Source organism: Aquarana catesbeiana, linkage group LG01 (genome assembly GCF_042186555.1).
Source record: "Aquarana catesbeiana isolate 2022-GZ linkage group LG01, ASM4218655v1, whole genome shotgun sequence".
NCBI classification, from domain to species: Eukaryota; Metazoa; Chordata; class Amphibia; order Anura; family Ranidae; genus Aquarana; species Aquarana catesbeiana.
The window spans coordinates 540,131,856-540,153,727 of NC_133324.1; the positions used below are offsets into that span (position 1 = coordinate 540,131,856).

At 43.5% G+C, this 21,872-nt stretch overlaps 1 protein-coding gene across 4 annotated transcripts in view; it reads right to left on the reverse strand.

Moving 5' to 3' along the window:
* Window positions 1-21,872, reverse strand: part of SH3GL1 (SH3 domain containing GRB2 like 1, endophilin A2) — a 275,973-nt gene that overhangs the window by 226,374 nt on the left and 27,727 nt on the right. For all 4 annotated transcript variants that reach the window (XM_073594971.1, XM_073594953.1, XM_073594961.1 and 1 more), the window contains exon 2: window positions 7,408-7,476. In XM_073594971.1, the coding sequence (XP_073451072.1) occupies window positions 7,408-7,476 (69 nt within the window). The remainder of the gene's footprint in view (window positions 1-7,407; window positions 7,477-21,872) is intronic.

The following is a 21,872-nucleotide window of genomic DNA, read 5'->3' on the forward strand; positions in this document are numbered from 1 at the left end:
AAAAGATTAAAAATTCAAAACACGGGGGGGGGCAGGAGGCGGAGCCTAGCAGAGCAGACATGCATTGTTAGAGCTCCACACCGCTGAGGAGAGAAGAGAAGGACAAAGCGGAGCCTGCAGGCTCAAAAGGTATCCATTTGAACCTTTTTGCCCCAGGGAACAAACTGTGAAAGTTTGGGCAGGAAATATGGTACTGGGAGGAAACCGTGGCAGAAATAAAAATCACCTCACAAAGAGCTCACAGGCACTCACTGCAGCTGAAGCAGCTCCAGTCACCTCACAAGATACAGCATCAGGGCGCTCTCACAGACAGAAAATGTCACAGCAAGACTCTCCATTTGAGTCAGATACAGAACAAATCCTCTCACAAACTTCTCCACAAGCCTCCTCAGTATCCCCAGTAATATTATTACAATTTGAAAAGATGCTTCATAAGGCTTTAAAACAAACCTCAGACCAAATAACAAAAAGCCTAACCAAAGAAATAAGAGAGCTGGGAAACCGCACCGCAGCCTTAGAAATAAAAATGGATGAAATTGAAATTACAACCCAAGAAAATATAACAGAATTGGAACAATTAAAAAAAGAGAATTTAATACTTCAAACTAAGCTCGAAGATTACGAAAATAGAGCCAGACGTTCAAACTTGCGCATAAGGGGAATACCTGAAACTGTGACAGACCTGCAATCTACTATTACTGCTCTATTACAAGAACTAAAGCCAGATATCCCTGTTGAACGTTTAGAACTGGACAGAGTACACAGAGCCCTCACAGCCAAAAAGAAAGATGGACCCCCACGTGATATAATCACAAAATTTCATTATTACAGAACGAAAGAACAAATACTAATTGCTGCAAGAGAAAAAAAGGAACTTAATTTTCAAGGACACAATTATCAAATTTTTGCTGACCTATCCCAACTTACTATTACTAAAAGACGATTCATGAAACCCCAACTAATGGAACTGCAACGCCACAACATTATGTATCAATGGGGCTTCCCCTTTTCAGTCAGATTTAACTACCAAGGTACAATTTACAGAAGCAGATCAGCAGATGAACTACAACAAACCCTTTTAAAATTAAATCTGACAGAACCCACAAGCAGCAACACTCCCACACGCAGAAGAATTGCATCATCTTCACCTTCAGGCAGCACCCAGAAAATTTCAGAACAAAATGGGAATCATCATTCTCACAAAAGAGGCCGTTATGCCACATCATCCATGGACCAAGAAGATTCAATGGACTGACATCCTAATTCCTGATATCTCTTCATTTATTATACTAAGAGATGGTTCTCTATAAAAAACCTATATTTATAACTGAATGTAACTGCATTCTGATAGTCACACACTGTGTGGGATCATGTTACATTCCAGTTATATTTCTTATTACTTCTGATTCATATAGCCTTAGAATATATAAGTGAAATAAGGAAATTCATGTTCAGTTATATATTATCAGGTAATAACAATAGATTTATTACTTTTTAGGACAAATACGTTCAATAATCCAGAAGTAATGGAAGCTTTTTCTTTCTTTTCTTAAACAAATATATTATTACCTAACTAATTCCTAGAATTATGTTTTTGTTTATTCTAATCTGAAGCAATACAACCTCAATTTTATGAGTTAACATATCTAAACAGTTACATATGAATAAAATATGTAATCGTTTACTCTAAAAGGGTTAAAATCCCAAAATAATTCAACCTATCTTCATCAATACCAAAGTTATTAACAGTACCTTTCTAACTGAATTATTTAGCCTAGGGCAAGACTAACCATATACAACCACCCTGGAATAAATAATTTCAACAAAAACTATATTCTGCACTCCAATTAATGAAACATCATTTTGATGTCTTTTGACATAGCACTTCTCTCCTGTAAGCGGAAGATCCGTGTACCCCCATTAGCCCTCCTCATTCTCCCAACCATATTATGTGGGAGTGTGACGAAGGCACTTATTCCCCTGAGAGAGATATTTATTCTCTTTCATGGGTAAATTGTGATTACTTGCAAAAAATAATTTATACAATGTATCATCTAATCTCATATGTTTTTTGTTTACTCTTTACTCCAGAATTCACTAGTTTCTTTTCTATCTATTCATCTCTTCAGTCCACACAGGTTGATCTGCGCAGTCAGCTCTGCATAACAAAAAGTAAGTCAAAACTATTTGATCTATTGCCATGGCACCACTGAATATACTTTCCCTGAATGTTCAGGGAATAAATGTCCCTCAAAAAAGGACCAAAGCCTTCCGTACTTTCCATAACAAGAAGGCTCACATAGTATGCCTCCAAGAAACACACTTCACCAAAGATTCTACTCCAAAATATATTTCTCCTTTTTATCAACAAATTTACACGGCGTCTGCCTGTACCAAGCAAAGGGGAACTCTAATTGCATTTCACCGATCCACACCATTCACCTTATCATCAGAAATTAAAGACCCAGAAGGTAGATACCTGATACTCATGGGTTATATAATGGATACAGCAATCACGGTGATTTCCTACTACGCTCCTAACAAACAACCTACACCATTCCTCTCACATATATTACAAGTGATTAATACACACAAAATAGGAACAGTGATAATGTGTGGGGATTCGAACCAGGTCCTCCTCCCATTTCTAGATAAATCACCTTTTACACCATCCAAAATAACCTCTAGATTACCTTTTTCTCAACTTCTTTCCAAATACAATCTGGTAGATTCGTGGAGAGAAAGTAACCCAATGAAAAAGAAATTCACTTATTTCTCGCACCCTCATCAAACCTTCACCAGAATAGATCATATTTTTCTAACAATAGGAATGATACCAGAAATTATTGCATCAGATATAATTCCGATTCCGTGGTCTGACCATAATGCAGTATACACTACTATAGCCTCAGCCATACCAAAAGCGCATGACCTAACGTGGTACTTACCGGACATAATGCTCAAACACCCACTACATCAGATGGCCATTGAACAAGCTTTAAAGGAATACATATCAATTAATAATACAACAGACATCTCCCCAATAACACTGTGGGAAGCTCATAAGCCTGTCTTGCGTGGTACAATACAAAGACAAATGGCACTATTTAAACGGGAACGCAAAAATCTAGCAAAAAAACTAGAACTCAGTTTTAATGCAGCCTACATATCATTTCAAGATAATCCAACTCAGAGTACAAAATCTCATCTGGAAAAATCTAGATTGGAATACGATCTATTTCTCACTGAGTCAGTTGATAAATCCCTCAAACGCTCCAAACACAATTTCTACAAAACAAACCAGGTACATATTTGGCTCGGGCATTAAATTCAACTAACAAATCTTTCAAACCAATACGTTTGAAATTATCAAAAAATGTTTACACTTGTAATCCAGTTAAAATAGTCCATAAATTTCACTCACATCTCGCAACTTTATACAAGACAAACAATGAATTTAATCCTACAGAGGCTGAATCCTTCTTCTCAAAAATAACCTTACCTGAGTTATCTCAGAATCAAAAAAGCAGTTTGGATGAGCCTATAACTATAGATGAAGTTGCTAACGCCATAAAAGACCTAAAACTTAACAAAAGACCAGGCCCAGACGGCTACTCGGCTTTATACTATAAAACATTCTCAGAAATACTCTCTCCCATTCTCACTGAAACTTTTAACAAACTTCTAGATGGACATTCTTTTCGGCAAGAAACACTGATGGCAATTGTTTGTATGATCCCAAAACCCCTTTCTGATGATACTTCCTGTGTGAATTATCGGCCTATCTCTCTGTTAAACCTCGATATTAAATTATTAGCAAAAATAATAGCAAAACGCCTCAATAGCATTATAGGAAAATTAATACATAGAGATCAAGTAGGCTTCATGCCAAATAGACAGGCAGGCGATAATATACGCAGGGCAGTGTTATTGGCACATATTGCTAAAAAACGGAAAATCCCTTTATGTTTTCTATTTCTCGATATTAAGAGGGCATTTGACACAGTATCCTGGCAATATATGCAATATTCATTACAAAAATGGGGTTTTGGACCCCACTTTTTAACATGGATCAAAGCATTATATAATAAACCCAAGGCCTATATAAAATATGCTGGATACAAATCTGAAGCCTTTAATATCGAAAGAGGTACCCGACAGGGTTGCCCATTATCTCCCTTATTATTTGCCCTTATACTCGAACCCATGGCCCAATACATCAGAACAAACCAAACTATAACTGGCATTGAAGTAGGAGGTATTACACACAAATTATGTATATTTGCAGACGATATATTACTTTTTGTATCATCACCACAGGTCTCTGGTCCTAACTTAATACCAGCTCTTGATGGATTTGCAGCCCTATCCGGCCTTATGATTAATCCTAAGAAATGCCTAGTGCTTAATATTTCACTCACAAACATGGAATTGATCCCGGCTAGGGCTGCACTCCCATTCACATGGGCAGAAAAATCAATCCCATATCTTGGAATTCATTTAACAGCATCTCATTCTGACTTATTCTCAACCAATTATCCTCCTGTATTAAGACAGATCACAAATCTAATAAAACAATGGTCGCAACTTCCTTTATCCTGGATAGGGAAGATTAATGCAATCAAAATGACTATTCTACCCAAATTGCTTTATCTATTCAGAGTCCTCCCTATTCCAATTCCTTCCTATTTTTTGAGAATAGTACAAAAAAGAGCAACTTCGTTTATATGGGGCTCTTCTAAACCACGTATACCTATACACACACTACATCTTCCCAAAAATAAAGGAGGCCTGGGATACCCTAATTTTACTAACTACTACAGAGCAGCACATTTGGCCAGTCTGTCCAAATACCATGCAAAACAGGAAATCCCATTATGGGTATTTATAGAGGCTTCAGAAAATGACCCTCTATTAATATCAAACTTATTATGGCTTGATCCTAAAGACCGCTTTAAAATTCATAATCCCATAACTAAACACTTCTTATCTCTCTGGGATAAACTAAAAACCAAATATCAGTTACAATCTCCACACAATCCTCTCCTTTCTTTTATCAGAAATCCGGCCTTTTATCCGGCATGGATCTACCCAAATTCTTTTAAAGCTTGGACAACATCAGGCATTCAGACACTAAATGACTTCATAGCATCTAAATCATTCCTTTCATTCCCATCGCTTAGAGAAAAATATGATCTACCAAACTCTGAGATATTTAGATATCTCCAAATCAAAAATTTCTATACACCATTCCTAAAGGGGGATACACCATTATCCCAATTATCCATTTTTGAATCAATCTGTACAAAAGATCCATTTGCTAAAGGTACAATTTCATCACTTTATAATCAATTATATGGAGTAGCAAATCTTAATAGACCCTCTTACGTTCAGAGGTGGGAGGAGGACCTGGGACGAACTTTAGAAGACACGGACTGGTCTAACATATGGCTCACATCTAAGTCATCTTCACCCAACATCTTAGCACTGGAGACAAATTATAAAGTCCTAACTCGCTGGTACCTTGTACCCGCTAGAGTGGCAAAATATTCACCTAATACCTCAGCTCTTTGTTTTCGAGGATGCCCAGAAATAGGCACATATTTACACATATGGTGGACGTGCCCAGTAATCCAAACCTTCTGGAAGGAAGTCTTCGTGATTGCATCTAAAATATTTAAAAAAATAATACAACCAGATCCATATTTAACTTTACTTAATCTAAAACTGGAATGGTTAACACTCTCTCAATTCAAACTTATGATCCAACTAATAACGGCTGCAAAACAAACAGTGGCCAAGGCATGGAAATCTCCTACATTGGTACTAGCAGAAACAATTCACAGAATGAATAATACAATGTCCCATGCTAAGATGGTAGCCATCGATCAAAATCAAATTCCAAAATTTGAAAAACTTTGGCATCCTTGGATAAAACAACAGTTCCTGTCAAACTTCAATGACTCTGTCCTGTTGCCATGGTAACAGATTAAATGACTTACAGAGACACCCATTCTAAGGCTTCAAAGAGAACTAAAAAGAATAATAAACTGACGAGCGGGACAACCTTGTGGACCATACCTCTACCTTTCAACCCTTTTTCTTCTTTCTCTTTCCTTTTCTCCACCTTACGATTAAAGCTCATTATCAGAATTTATTTGACCTATATACACTCTACTTGTAAACAATATGTATAGTAGGTATAAATCATTTAAATACCTACAAAAGTAACTAAGGAAATGATATATATCTTTAATTTAGGTTTACGTGAACCCAATGTTTAATATTTGAAATTTCTTGATATTTACCTATATAAACCCTACTGTAAAACAATGAGCTTACTTTATAGAGCCTTGTAAACTTACTTTATGTATCTTTATAACATTGTATACTCAATAAACTTCTTTTGACAAGGAAAAATTCAAAACACTCTGGATGTAGTCATACCAGCCTGGTCTACAGCAGCACCTTGTGTTGAATTAAGGAAACCCATTCGTTTGAATTTGTAAACAAACCAAAAATCAAGAAAACATATTTTCTAGGGGTGCAGGACATTTAAAGGGATTGTAAAGTCAGAAGGTTTTTTTTTTATCTTAATGCAATCTATGCATTAAAATAAAAAGCCTTCTGTGTGCAGCAGCCCCCCTCAGCCCATCTAATACTTACCTGAGGTCCCTCCCTCTAGCACCAGCAAAGTTGTAGGAATCCGGTACTCCCCTCCTCATTGGCTGAGACAGCAGCGCGGCACCATTGGCTCTTGCCAATTGAAAGGGGGCGGGGCGGGGCGGGCCGCAGCGCCATGTCTGAATGGACACAGGGAGCTGTTACTCAGCTCGGGTGCCTCCATAGCATGCTGGCTTGCTGTGGGGGCACCCAACAGGAGGGAGGGGTCAAAAGAGCTGAAGAGGGACCCGAGAAGAGGAGGATCCAGGCTGCTCTGTGCACATCCACTGCACAGGGCCAGTAAGTATAACATGTTTGTTATGTGTAATTAAAAAAAAAAAAAAAAAAATGGAGACTTTACAATCACTTTAAGGTCGGCCATAGACCGTTCAAATCTGGATCGGTTCAGCAAGAACCGGCTGAAATTCGAACCATGTATGGGCAGGCTGAATGTACCCAAGTTGATTAATCACCTTGGGTACAACCAGCCTGTCATATTGTACATGCAATAAGTGAGTGGCTAGTATAGCCACTAGCAATAAACACCGTGTTCTCCTGGCGGGGACAGCTTCCCCCGCCAGGAGAATACAATGGCTCAGCGGAAGGGATTCCCCTGTCAACACAGCCTGTGGCTGCAGGAAAGAAATTCCCTCCGACTATTGCCGGCTTTGGGATAGCTTACCAGATGCTAGTTCCAACAAGATCAGCATATTAGTTACATATAAATATATAGTTACATAGTACCTTTTCCATGTCTTTAAAATCATCATCTAGCTTGGTCCCTTCCGCTCCTCCAACTTTTTCACTCACAAGCTGAAAGACAAAAAAAAAAAAAAAAAAAAAAAAAAGCTATATTACAATATGTCTTGCATGCCATTCAATTTAAACCAATCTTAGCTTGTGTTCTTTTTACTAACTAAAAGGGTCAATTCCATGAACTGCTGTATAGTACACAAACAAGAGATTTATCCCCAGGACGTATTTCTATAGCTTTACAAGAGCAAATGCAAATGAATTACACTAGATGACTTCCAAAGTGAAACCATAATGGCTTTGAGTCAATTTTATACATTTATAGTGTAGAAGTTTTTAATCTGATGGTTTTAGCACATCTGTACTATTACATATACAAACTCTGTTAATGCACGACAAAAGGTCAATATGGGTTTGCTAAAGAGTGCACAGCAGAAGTTTTTGTTGGTGTGCCCAATTGAAACCTTGGATGGAGCATATAGAGGGAAAGAGGAGATAGGGGATAGGTCACTGCTGTGGCCAATTACCTTATGTGTAAATGTGCTTTTTTTTTTTTTTTTTTAAACAAGAGTTGAAAAACTCACATAGATAAATACAGTAGATGAATATACAGATTATTAATTACTTGCCGCCCGAGCTATAGCCAAAAGACGGCCATCCGTAGGTTCAGGATTCCATCCTGAACCTTCGAACCTTCACAAAACAATTGAGGGCCTTGAGATCCAGGACCGGACGGACCCCTTCCTTCTTTGGGATTACAAACAGATTGGAGTAGAATCCCTGAAACCTTTCCGACGTCGGTACAGGCACTATCACCCCACGCATTAGTAAGTCCTGTACTGCCCCAAACAGGGCCTCCCGACGAGCCGGAAGAAGTTGAAGGTTGGAGGGTAAAAACCTGTCTGGCGGACAAGAAAGAAACTATCTTGTAGCCTGACAAAACCAGCTCGCAGACCCACTGGTTGGAAAAAAGAGAAGTCCACCGGTCTGCAAACGCCCGAAGGCGACCCCCCCACCCGAAAGTCGGGCGGGGGGGCGAACCTTCATGCGGAAGCTGATTTGTTCGCAGGCTTGTTCGGCTTGCGATACCAGGAACGCTTTTTGTCCCTCAGCGGGCCCCTTGTTGGACTGGGACTGCTTACCCGCCGACACGGGTGGACAAAAAAGCAGCTTCTGAGCGGAAAAAGAGGGCCCCTGCCTACGGCGTGGCTCCTTACCCTTTCTGGACTGTGGGAGCAAAGTACTCTTTTCCCAGTAACATTCTTAATAATGTCATCCAGCGGGGTGCCAAACAGCCTCTCACCTTGAAAGGGCAAATCCGCCAGCGCTTTCTTAGATGTCTGGTCCACAGACCAACACTTGAGCCAAATCAGGCGACGCAGCACTACCGCTGATACCGAGGCTCTAGAAAGCAAAGGGGACGTATCCAGGGCTGCATCACAGACATACTTAAGGCCGTGCACCAACTGGTCTGCCAGTTCCACACAGACTGGGGAAACCTGTTCCTTTCCCAACTCGCGGTGCAACAACTTAGCCCATTTAGTCAGCATTTGTGACACCAGAGCCGTGGTTAACACAGGCCGAAGCGCTGACCCCACTACTGTAAACGTGGCAACCGCCTCGGCCCTTCTGTCGGCAGGGTCCTTGAAAGAAGGGGACCCTTCCACCGGAATCGTGGTCACCTTACTGAACCTAGATACCGGGGGGTCAACGACCGGAGGAGATGTCCGTTTTTTCAGGAAACTCTCCTCAAAGGGGTAACGCACCGCCATTCGCCTCGGGACTGAAAAGGTCCACTGCGGGCGTTCCCACTCCTCGTAAATAAACTTATCAAAATAAGTTAGGTAGGGAAACATCTTAGCGGTGCGGACCGGCTTGTGGGACCCAAAAGGGACCAACACCTCTGCAGATGCCCCCGCCGTCTCTAACTTTAAAGTATCACGCACCGCCGTGATAAGCGCTCCTACGAGCGCTTTTTCCTGTGCTGAAACGGACGCGGAGGCTTCCTCCTCACTGTCCAAAGGGTCCTGGTCCGCAACCTCTGAAGCGTCAGAACAGAGGCCGCCTGCCACAGCGGGACCCAAGTCTGAATCAGAGCCTTCCCCAGAAGATGGGGGGGGGAGAGGGGGTGACCATCAATGCCCACAGTGCCACCCATCAATGCCCACCAGTGCTGCCAATCAATGCCCATCAGTGTCTCATAATCAGTGCCACAGATCAGTGTTGCCTATCAGTGCCACTGTCACCTACCAGTGCACACCAGTGCCGCTTATGAGTGCCACCCATCAGCGCCGCCTATCAGTGCCCATCAGCGCCGCCCATCAGTGCCCATCAGCGCACAGCAATGAAGGAGAAAAATTACCTGTTTTCAAAATTTAATAAAGTATGAAACTTTGTTTTTTTCAAAATTTTCGGTCTTTTTTTGTTTTATTTAGCAAAAAATAAAAAACCCAGCAGCAATTAAATACCACCAAAAGAAAGCTCTGTGCGAGAAAAAAAATGACTGTGCAATTGTCAGAGTGACAGCGCTGAAAATTGAAAATTGGCCTGGGCAGGAAGGGGGTTTAAGTGCCCAGTAAGCAAGTGGTTAAAATTATTTAATATTACCCTAATCAAAAGCCTCCTTTTAGCAAACAGGTGATGGATTGTAGGTTAGATCAAACTATTTAACAGAATCAGAAATAGCTGTGCAGAAGGAATATAACTGGGAGAAAATGTCAGGTTGCGTGTGGATGTTTAACTTTCATATCTCAATCCATGGCAAAAGTAAATAGACACAAGGTGGTTCACCAAAAAGATTATTTCAAGCAGATATTTCGAGGGAGACAGGTATTTCTATGTTTGGTTTCCAATACCTTCTGTAAAAGCTTAAAGAATGGCACAGTTAGGGGATACACAATATGTTCAGCTTTGCTATTGAAGACATAGTCTTTGCTGAAGTATAGGCAAATTCTTATCCATCATTCAATGCGATGAAGAATACAAAACCAACAGTATGCAGAAGGACTTTTTTAAACCATGAAGGCAGATTAGCAACAAGAGGTGCATAGAAAAAGTATAACTTCTCTACACTACGTGCTGTCTTGACCGCTTGCTTGTTCTTAAGGGAATAGCTGTTCATCTCCCCCCAAACTGACCCCTCAGGTGCAAATATCTATAGTTATCTGTAGTGCTCAAAGTGAAGAAAAAGAGGAGCCAGCACTTGCCTACCTGGTCCAAAACAATCTTATTTCACAGATATCACAACCGAAAGATATCAATATCTACAGTATCAATCTTTTTTTGTGTAAACATTTTTTTTTTTATTGGTAACAGAATTCACATTTTAACCAGTTACCAACCGGCCCATAGCCAAATGACGGCTGCAGGTCGGTTGGATAACTCTGGGAGGGCGTACTATGACGTCCTCCCAGAATCCTGCTCTCGCACGCCCCCTGGGGGCGCACCCGAGAACATCCGTGACCGCCGGGTCCACAGGACCCTGCGCATCACGGTAAACGGCCGCTGATAGCGCCCGTTTAACATTTGATCTCTCCATCAAATGACGGAGCGATCACATGTAAACAAACCGGCGTCATATCATGACGCCGGTTCCTCTCTCCCCTCTGTGTACCGATCGAGGGGGAGGGATCAGATGGCAGCAGCGCTGTGGGCTGGATGTGTAGTGTCCACAACGCTGCTCTGTGACAAATGCAGTCACATCCAACCATCCATCCATGCTCAGCCATCCCCCGCACTACTCTGCACTACCCTGCAATGCCCTGAAATACCCCGCAATACCCTACTCTGCAATACAATATCCTGCAATACCCAGCCATACCCCGCAATACCCAGCCATGCTTGGCCTCTGTATGTGGCCAGGCTGTGGAAGTCCCACACATGTGGTATCGCCGTACTCAGGAGGAGTAGGAGAATCTATTTTGGGGTGTCATATTTGGCATGTACATGCTATGTGTTAGAAATATTGTATAAATGGACAACTTTGTGTTAAAGAAAAAAAAATGTGTTTTAACCACTTCCCGCCCGCCGGCCGTCATACAAACGTACATTGACTTTGTGCGAGGATATCTGAATGATGCCTGCAGCTACAGGCATCATTCAGATATCAGCTTTTTCAGCCGGCGATTCCCTACACCATAAGAATGATCATAGCGGCTGTTCCACTGCTTGATCGTTCTTACGGGAGGCGAGAGGGGGACGTCCCCCCCCTCCCGCCGCCCTCAGGTGCTTCTACAGACTCACCGCTACATTTAAAGCCAGGATCGTTTTTTTGTTTTTTGTTTTTTATCTCAGGCTTCCCAGCCTAGAGGTGAGATATGGGGTCTTATTGACTCCATATCTCACTGTAAAGAGGACCCGTCAAGCCATATTCCTATTACATTCCTTGTAATAGGAATAAAAGTGATCAAAAAATAATTTTTTTGGAAAAAAGCGTCAAACTAAAATAAAGTAAAATGAACAATAAAATTTTTTTTTTTCCCCCCCGTGTGCTCGCATGCAGAAGTCCACATATGAAACCGGTGTTCAAACCACACATGTGAGGTCTCGCTGCGATTGGTAGAGCGAGAGCAATCATTTTGGCCCTAGACCTCCTCTGTAACTCAAAACATGTAACCAGTAAAACATTTTAAAAGCGTCACCTATGGGGATTTTTAAGTAGCGAAGTTTGGCGCCATTCCACGAGCGTGTGCAATTTTGAGGGGAGGGAGACACAACCCCTAGGGCACCCCCAGACCATGAGGAATTATACTGCTGCTTGCAGCACACTGCGCCCGAAGGCGATATCCTCATTCCATTTTACATCTACTTGATAAAATTTTGTAAATGTATGCACTGAATACCAAGTCGCGGCCTTGCAGATCTGAGACATGGAGGCCTGGTGACGCACTGCCCAAGAAACACCAACCGCTCTGGTAGAGTGTGCCTTAACTTGAAAAGGGGGAATCTTTCCCTTTAAATCATAAGTTCGAATTATAACTTGCTGAATCCACTTAGCCACAGTGGATTTTGACGCTGCCTGTCCTTTTTTAGGACCCTCTGGCAGAATAAATAAGACATCAGTCTTACGAATCTGGGCAGTTTTCTTTAAATAGATCTTCACTGCTCTCACCACATCAAGACAATGTAGTGACTTCTCTTCTTTGGAACATGGTTTTGGAAAAACCGATGGCAGGACAATATATTCATTCAGATGAAAGCCTGAAACCACTTTTGGCAAAAAGCCTGGACGAGGGAGCGTAACACCACTCTGTCCTCATGAATAACCAACATGGTTTTGGAAAAAACGGCAGGACATTATCTTGTTCAGGTGGAAACCTGAGACCACTTTTGATAAAAAACCTGGACGAGGGCCCAACACCACTCTGTCCTCATGAATAACCAAATATGGCTCTTTACAGGAAAGAGCAGTCAATTCTGAAACCCTCCTTGCAGAGGATATAACAACCAAAAATATCAGCTTCCTAGTCAGAAGGACTAAGGGAACATACTGTAATGGTTCAAATGGCGGTTTTTTTAACACTGACAAAACGAAATTCAAGTCCCAAGGGCTTAAGGGTGATTTAACTGGCGGATTAATCCGCAGCACTCCTCGCATGAAACCCTGGACTAAAGAATGCGCAGCAAGTGGTCTTTGAAATAAAATTGATAAGGCTGAGACTTGGCCCTTAATAGTACTCAGGGCCAACTTCATCTCTACGCCTACTTGTAGAAAGGCAAGAATTCTGCCTCTAATATATCTCCGAGGGTGCCAACCCTTGGATTCACACCAGGAAACATAAGCTTTCCAGACTCTATAATATATAGCTCTAGAAGCTGGCTTCCTAGCATTAAAGTAGAAATAACTGCCCTGGAAAGCCCACGTCTTTTCAGAATGTGGGTCTTGATAGCCAGGCCGTTAAATTTAGCATTCCTAAAGAAGGATGGAATATCGGCCCCTGTGAGAGCAGGTCTGGCCTTAGTGGAAGGGACTACAGATCCTCCACTGCCATCTTTACGACCTCTGCATACCATGACCTTCTGGGCCATGCTGGTGCTGCCAGAATTACCGGTTTTCTTTCCAGCTTGATCCTGCAAAGAAGTCTAGGCAGCAACTGAATAGGGGGAAACGCATAGATCAGTAAAAGCTGATCCTACAGTATCATCAACACATCTGTTCTGCATGCGAATGGATCCTTTGCTGTGGACACAAAGTTGACTAACTTTATGTTGCACTGGATGCTAGAAGATCTACATCCGGAATCCCCCATCCTTGACAAACAGCCCAAAACATGTCGGGGTGAATAGACCATTCCCCTGGGAAAAATCTGCTGGCGGCACATATAGTGCACGTGCCAATTCTCTATTCCCGGAATGAAGACTGCCGATGGGCACAAAATATTTCTTTCTGCCCAAGTTAGAATATAGTTCACTTCTCTCTGCACTGAGAGATTCTTGGTGCCCCTTTTGGTGATTGATATAGGCCACAGCCGTGGCATTGACGGATTGGATCCTGTTGGGACAATCCTTTAACCTGGAAGTCCAGGCTTTTAGAGCCAGACGCACTGCCCGAATCTCTAGGATGTTGATGGGCAAGGCTCTTTCGGTTCTTGAACACTGTCCTTGGAAAGTTGTCTTCTCTGTCATTACCACTTTCCAGAAAAGTGGTTTGAAGTATTTACCCTTTAGTACATTCTTTAGTAACCACCAATTGAGGCTTTGGGACACCCTTGGGGACAGCCGCATTGGCAAGTCCAAAGCTTGGATTGTTTTGTTCCAAGAAAATAGAATACGGTTTTGCAACAGTTTCAAATGGAACTGGGCAAAGGGAACTGCTTTGAATGAAGCCACCATCCTTTCTAACAACCTCATGCAAAGGTGAATGGAGGGACCTCCTTTTGACCTGACCATCCGCACCAACTCTTTTATAGAGTGGTGTTTTTTTTTTTTTTTTCCTGGGCAAGAAGACCCTTTTTCTGGCCTGTATCTATGATCAGACCCAAATACTGCAGCCCTTTTTTAGCGATTTTAATGGAGACTTTACTAGGTTGAGAATGCAACCCAGACCTTTCCAGGTAATTGGTTGTAATGCGTACACCTTACTCCAAACAGCGATTGGTCTATTAGCAATAGATCGTCTAGGTATGCAAAGACTGTTTAAGCTCTGTGTCCTTGACCTGGCTACAGGTGGGTCTAGCACCTTTGTGAACACTCGAGGTGCTGTAGCTAGCCCGAAGAGCAAGGCTATAAACTGAAATGCTGCTGTTCTACTTCGAACCACAGAAACCTTTGGTGAGCGGGAAATATATGGACATGCAGATATGCATCCCTGATGCAGATAGGCGCCAGAAGTTTTCCTCCTTGCAGGATAGAAACTACTGACTTGATCGATTCCATAGAAAGCAGCGGATCTTCAGGAACTGATTTAGATTTTTAGATCTAGAATGGATCTGTTGAATTTCTGCGTGGCTCTGTACATGTACAGGAAACGCATGAAGAAGGCAGCGAATGTTCCAAGGAACCTAAGAAAAAACAGAACTATCAGCTAACTCTACTAGAGGTAGCTTGAAAGAGGCACAAATCATCTCTTTAAGAGGTTTGTACCAGCAATTTCTCAGATTGCAAGGCTGAAAAAAAGTTAAACTCTAGTTGTCTCCTCTGCAGAGGAGTATTCGGTTTGCCTTTCTTCCCGATTACCTGAGGGTAGACCTTCATCTTCTACCCAGTGTTCCATTGATAAGGGATCTCAAGTGGGGGAGGGGGGGTCTAACACGCTTCTCATCCTTGGATAGCGGATGCGATTAAAATCGCTAATTTTCCTTCTAGGCCCTGCAGGGCGGAGGAAAAACGCATCTTCAATCATGTATACAGGGGCTGAATATTTTCTCCTCTTAGGCTCAGTTTCCACTATTGCAACCCTAAAGTTGCGTGATTTTACTGTGATCCTTTGCCGCCGAGAATACGTCGGGGCACGATTTTGATGCGACAGGAAACAATGCCTGTGTATTCTACAGGTTTATGGACCTCAAGTCGCATCAAAGTGGTACCAAAAGTAGTGCAGGGACTACCTTGAAGTCGCAAAGATCTGAACAGTATTTCTTGGAAATCATGCCCTAGAGTCTGACGGTGGAGGCTGTCACCGCTGCCTAAGGCAGCTGCCCCTGCGCAGGGGAAGGAATCTGTTTAAGTGACTTGTCCAAGGTCACAAGGAGCCAACGTGAGGACGAGGTCCCACGTCTTTCAGGAAGCTTCCCATGGCTACGCTGGCCGTCAGAGTAGTTAACCTGTGAGGAGTGGCTCCTTCACTAGTGAATGCCGACATGTGGATCTGAACCCATATCTGTCAGGAAGTCTCCCATGGCTGCACTGGCTGTCAGAGTACTTAACCTGTGAGCTGTTGTGGCTTCACTTTAAATAAAAGGACATTTAAACATTCTATTGGACAAAAGAGCTTTACTGCTAGAAATCATTTGGATGTATTTCACCAAACCTTCCCCAATGAAAAGGGAAACTAGTCAGACACCCCTTTTTTGCAAGATGCTTCGGCTGACCAACCCTTTTAACCACAGGGTCCTAAGCATGTGTTTTAGCACAAGCGCAATGCGAGACGCCTGGTGGATAGGGTCTTTTATGGCATCTATGGCAAAACATAGCGCCATTGGTAGGAGGATTTTACCAAAAAAATACCAACTCCTTATCTGTTGGATGCTTAAGCAATTATGCATCTTTATTGATTCTGGAAATCGCAGCGTCTACTGCTGGTATTTCCAACCTTTGTGAATTTTTCCTCCATGATAGAGAACTGAGAAACTCTTTGGAGGGAAAAAAATGCTTATCCAGATGATCCCATTCAGCATAAATAAGCGCTGTTTTTTTTTTTTGTTTTTTAAAAAAAACAAACAAGGGACCTAGACTTTCAGCTTACTCTGTTAGGAGTAGTATAAAAAGTGGAATGAACCATCTCTGTAAGAGTTTGTACCATCAATCTGTCAGATTGTGAGGTTGCATCAACTGTTGTTTCCTCCACAGAGGAAAATTTTGCTTGTTTTTCCCCGTGATCACCTGAGGATAACACCTCACCCTGTGCCCACTGTTCCCTTGGAAAAAGGGGTTTGAGGTTGGGGAGGGGGATCTAGTACGCTTCCTATCCTCTTGGATGGACAATGCGATTAAAGCCGCTAATCTTCCTTCTAAGCCCAACAGTGCAGAGGGGAATGCATCTTCAGTCTGAACACAGGGGCTGAAGTGTGGGAAACAGTTGCACCACCAATTGCTTCCAATGACTCACCCTGGCTTGCCATGTCAGGTATCTCCGAAGAGGATGACAGTGTGGAGGCATGACTGGAGTTCCCAGCGCCTGGGGGTGGAATCCTTGGTACCTTTGTGGTATACTGGAAATCAAATGTGCTAAGCACAATAGCAGAGGCACTTTAACAAATTATGGTATTTGCTGAACAATAGTTTTAGCAAAAGAAAACAATGTCACCATAAGGATCAGCCTTTGATGCTGAGTACCATAATATTTCCTGTGCTGGAAATGCCTGTTTACACACCTTTACATGCCCAGCGCTCCTGTGTCTCTTGTACACACGATCTGACTTTCTGGCAACAAACATGCAAATTAGCTGTTTTGGAGCAACATCCGACCGTGTATACGCTCCATCGGACAAACTTTTTCAGTTTCCATCGGACTTTTGTTGGCTGTGCGAACGGACAAACTTTCCGGCAACAAAAGTCCGATGGAGCAAAGTCCGATCGTGTGTACACAAAGCCATCGGTCTTTTGTACAAACCACAGTACGCAGCTGCGAGAATGTTTCCCCGGCGGCAGGGTACTGTACATCTCGCGCTAGCTGCAATAGGAAAAACACATTTTCCTACTGCGGCGGGCGCGAGAGGGAATTCCCCTCTGGGGAATACCAAGCCCTTTGGTCTGGTATGGATTTTAAGGGGAACCCACTACGCCGAAAAAAATGGCGTGGGGGTCCCCCCAAAATCCATACCAGACCCTTATCCGAGCACGCAAGCCTGGCCGGTCAGGAAAGGGAGTGGGGACGAGCGAGCACCCCCCCCCCCCTCCTGAGCCATACCAGGCCGCATGCCCTCAACATGGGGGGTGAGTGCTTTGGGGGAAGGGGGCGCCCTGCGGGCCCCCCACCCCAAAGCACCTTGTCCCCATGTTGATGAGGACAAGGGCCTCTTCCCGACAACCCTGGCCGTTGGTTGTCGGGGTCTGCGGGCTTATCGGAATCCGGGAGCCCCCCTTAATAAGGGGGCCCCCAGATCCCGGACCCCCACCCTATGTGAATGAGTATGGGGTACATCGTACCCCTACCCATTCACCTAGGGAAAAGTGTCAATAAAAAACACAGTACACAGGTTTTTAAAGTAATTTATTAGGCAGCTCGGGGGTCCTCTTCCGACTTCGGGGGTCCTCCTCCGACTTCGGGGGGTTTCTCCGGCGTCTTCTCCTGGTGTCCGCATCTTTTGCCGGCTCCACTGCTATCTTCTGGCGCTCTTTTGCCAGCGGTGGTCTGGACTTCTGGATCGTCTTCTTCCCTCTTCTCTGCCAGAGATGTTGACACGACGCTCTCTCCAGCCGGAATGGTCTCTGTGCGCTCTGCAACGGACTTATATAGGCGGTGACCCCGCCCCTCCTAGAGATGAGGGAAGAAGACTATCCAGAAGTCCGGACCACCGCTGGCAAAAGAGCGCCAGAAGATAGCGGTGGAGCTGGCAGAAGATGCGGACACCGGGAGAAGACGCCGGACAGACCCCCGAAGTCGGAAGAGGACCCTCGAAGTTGGAAGAAGACCCCGGAGCTGCCTAATAAATTACTTTAAAAACCTGTGTACTGTGTTTTTTATTGACACTTTTTTCCCTAGGTGAATGGGTAGGGGTACGATGTACCCCATACTCATTCACATAGGGTGGGGGACCGGGATCAGGGGGCCCCCTTATTAAAGGGGGCTCCCGGATTCCGATAAGCGACCCGCCCGCAGACCCCGACAACCAACGGCCAGGGTTGTCGGGAAGAGGCCCTTGTCCTTATCAACATGGGGACAAGGTGCTTTGGGGTGGGTGGCCCGCAGGGTGCCCCCTTCCCCCAAAGCACCCAGCCCCCATGTTGAGGGCATGCAGCCTGGTACGGCTCAGGAGGGGGGCGCCCGCTCGTCCCCACCCCCTTTCCTGACCGGCCGGGCTGCGTGCTCGGATAAGAGTCTGGTATGGGGGGGGGGGACCCCCACGCCGTTTTTTCGGCGTAGGGGGTTCCTCTTAATAACCATACCAGACCTAAGGGCCTGGTATGCCCCTGGAGGGGAACCCATGCCGGTTTTTTATTTAAAATTTGGCATGGAGTTCCCCCTGAAGATTCATACCAAACAAAGTGCCTGGCATTGGCGGGGATCCAAGTCGGATCCCCGCCCAAGTGTCAACCCGGCTCGCAAGGTGTCAATCTCGCAAAAAAAAAAAAGTGGCGAGATTGACACAATATCAGACAACAATACACAAGTTGACCAAAGGGTGGTGGTAAAGAGCTGAAAAACCACATGATATGGTGAAAGTTGGCTGGAAAAGTCCTGTCGTCTGTATGCAAGACAAACTTTTGGGCAACGTCTTTTGTACAAAAATCCAAGGGAAAGTTTGTACAAAGTCCTATCGTGTGTATGGGGCTTTAGTGTGACAGACTTCTGTCTTCAGCATATGAACTGAGAGCGTCTGTGTTAAGCCTCAGGTGAGAACCTGATTACACATAAGTGTCAGCTGTTACCGCACCTCTCCAGTAGGAGAGGGGAGGGGAATTTTTATCAGCAGTGTTTGTTAAGCTCCTAGTTTTAAAGGAAGACTTCACTTTATACAAAAAAATGCAAATGGCTGGTTTTGTATGTTCATAAACTACTGCTGTAACCCCTTTAGATCCCTCAGAAGAGGAACACCATCTGTTTAATCAAGAACTTCCCTCTGGCTGCAGGGACCACACCCGCTGCTATAGCTAGACACAGAGCTGCTGAAAAAGCATTGTACTAGGTAAGTGTAATATACTCCCTCTAGAGGAGACATTTTAAGGCATACAGAGATAGATATATATATATATATATATATATATATACACACACACACACAGTGGGGCAAAAAAGTATTTAGTCAGCCACCAATTGTGCAAGTTCTCCCACTTAAAAAGATGAGCGAGGCCTGTAATTGTCATCATAGGCATACCTCAACTATGAGAGGCAAAATGTGGAAACAAATCCAGACAATCACATTGTCTGATTTTTTAAAAGAATTTATATGCAAATTATGGTGGAAAATAAGTATTTGGTCACCTACAAACGAGCAAGATTTCTGACTCTCACAGACCTGTATCTTCTTCCTTGAGAGGCTCCTCTGTCCTCCACTCATTACCTGTATTAATGGCACCTGTTTGAACTTGTTATCAGTATAAAAGACACCTGTCCACAACCTTAAACAGTCACACTCTAAACTCCACTATGGTGAAGACCAAAGAGCTGTCGAAGGACACCAGAAACAAAATTGTAGACCTGAACCAGGCTGGGAAGACTGAATCTGCAATAGGCAAGCAGCTTGGTGTGAAGAAATCAACTGTGGGAGCAATAATTAGAAAATGGAAGACATACAAGCTCACTGATAATCTCCCTCGATCTGGGGCTCCACGCAAGATCTCACCCCGTGGGGTCAAAATGATCAAAAGAATGGTGAGCAAAAATCCCAGAACCACACGGGGGGACCTAGTGAATGACCTGCAGAGAGCTGGGACCAACGTAACAAAGGTAACGTCAGTAACACATTACGCCGCCAGGGACTCAGATCCTGCAGTGCCAGATGTGTCCCCCTGCTTAAGCTAGTACGTGTCCGGGCCCGTCGGAGGTTTGCTAGAGAGCATTTGGATGATCCAGAAGAGGATTGGGAGAATGTCATATGGTCAGATGAAACCAAAGTAGAACTGTTTTGTAGAAACACAACTTGTCATGTTTGAAGGAGAGAGAATGCTGAGTTGCAACCAAGGAACGCCATACCTACTGTGAAGCATGGGGGTGGCAACATCATGCTTTGGGGCTGTTTCTCTGCAAAGGGAACAGGATGACTGATTCCTGTACATGAAAGAATGAATGGGGCCATGTATCGTGAGATTTTGAGTGCAAACCTCCTCCCATCAGCAAGGGCATTGAAGATGAAACGTGGCTGGGTCTTTCAGCATGACAATGATCCCAAACACACTGCCCGGGCAACAAAGGAGTGGCTTCGTAAGAAGCATTTCAAGGTCCTGGAGTGGCCTAGCCAGTCTCCAGATCTCAACCCCATAGAAAACCTTTGGAAGGAGTTGAAAATCTGTGTTGCCCAGCGACAGGCCCAAAACATCACTGCTCTGGAGGAGATCTGCATGGAGGAATGGGCCAACATACCAGCAACAGTGTGTGCTGGAATAAATTCTTTCAAAAATCAGACAATGTGATTGTCTGGATTTGTTTCCACATTTTGTCTCTCATAGTTGAGGTATACCTATGATGACAATTACAGGCCTCTCTCATCTTTTTAAGTGGGAGAACTTGCACAATTGGTGGCTGACTAAATACTTTTTGTCCCCACTAATTATATATATATATATATATATATATATATATATATATATAATGTATTTTTTGGAGAAAAGGGCATAGGTGGACTTTTTACAGTTCCTAGGCTTCTCCCCTTACCTTATCCTCGCTGCAGGATACTGCTGATTTAACAGACAGATCCAACTTCCACCCATCACGGCGGGCAGCGTAGTTAAACCTTCAAAGACTGGGGCCCTTTTTAATAGGGGTTCCGCTCCTTTGGACCTGTATAGCACCCCTCAGGAACAACTTTAGGTAATATGAAAAACCAAAAAGAGTCCTGGTTCCTAGGGTCCAGCTCTCAAAGAGAAGCTTACAGGCAAAACCTCGTTCTTCAATGCGAGGCCCAGGTACCATCCTATGGCCTCAGTGGCGAGGATGGATCCAGTTGTTGAGGTTTTTTAAAATCAGCATGGATCCCTCTCTGGAGCACCTCAGAACACATCTTCACTCGTGACCAACACCTTAGACACTGGCAAAAAAACGGAGGACTCCTGGAAGGAGGAAGGGTTATATAGGGGAGTCAACTTCCTGTATTGGTTATACCAGTGTCAACACCTGAAGGTAGGCCCATAACCCACCAAGTAGTTACTTGAGGCTCTGTGTTCTATGATGTACGATAAAGAAATTACTAATTTGCAAAATTTTATAACAGAAATGAAGAAAAATGCATTTTTTTTTTTACAAAATTTTCGGTCTTTTTTCTTTTATAGCGCAAAAAATAAAGAACCCAGCGGTGATTAAATACCACCAAAAGAAAGCTCTATTTGTGTGAAAAAAAGGACAAAAATTTCATATAGGTACAGTGTTGCATGACTAAGTAATTGTCATTCAAAATGTGAGAGCCCTGAAAGCTGAAAATTGG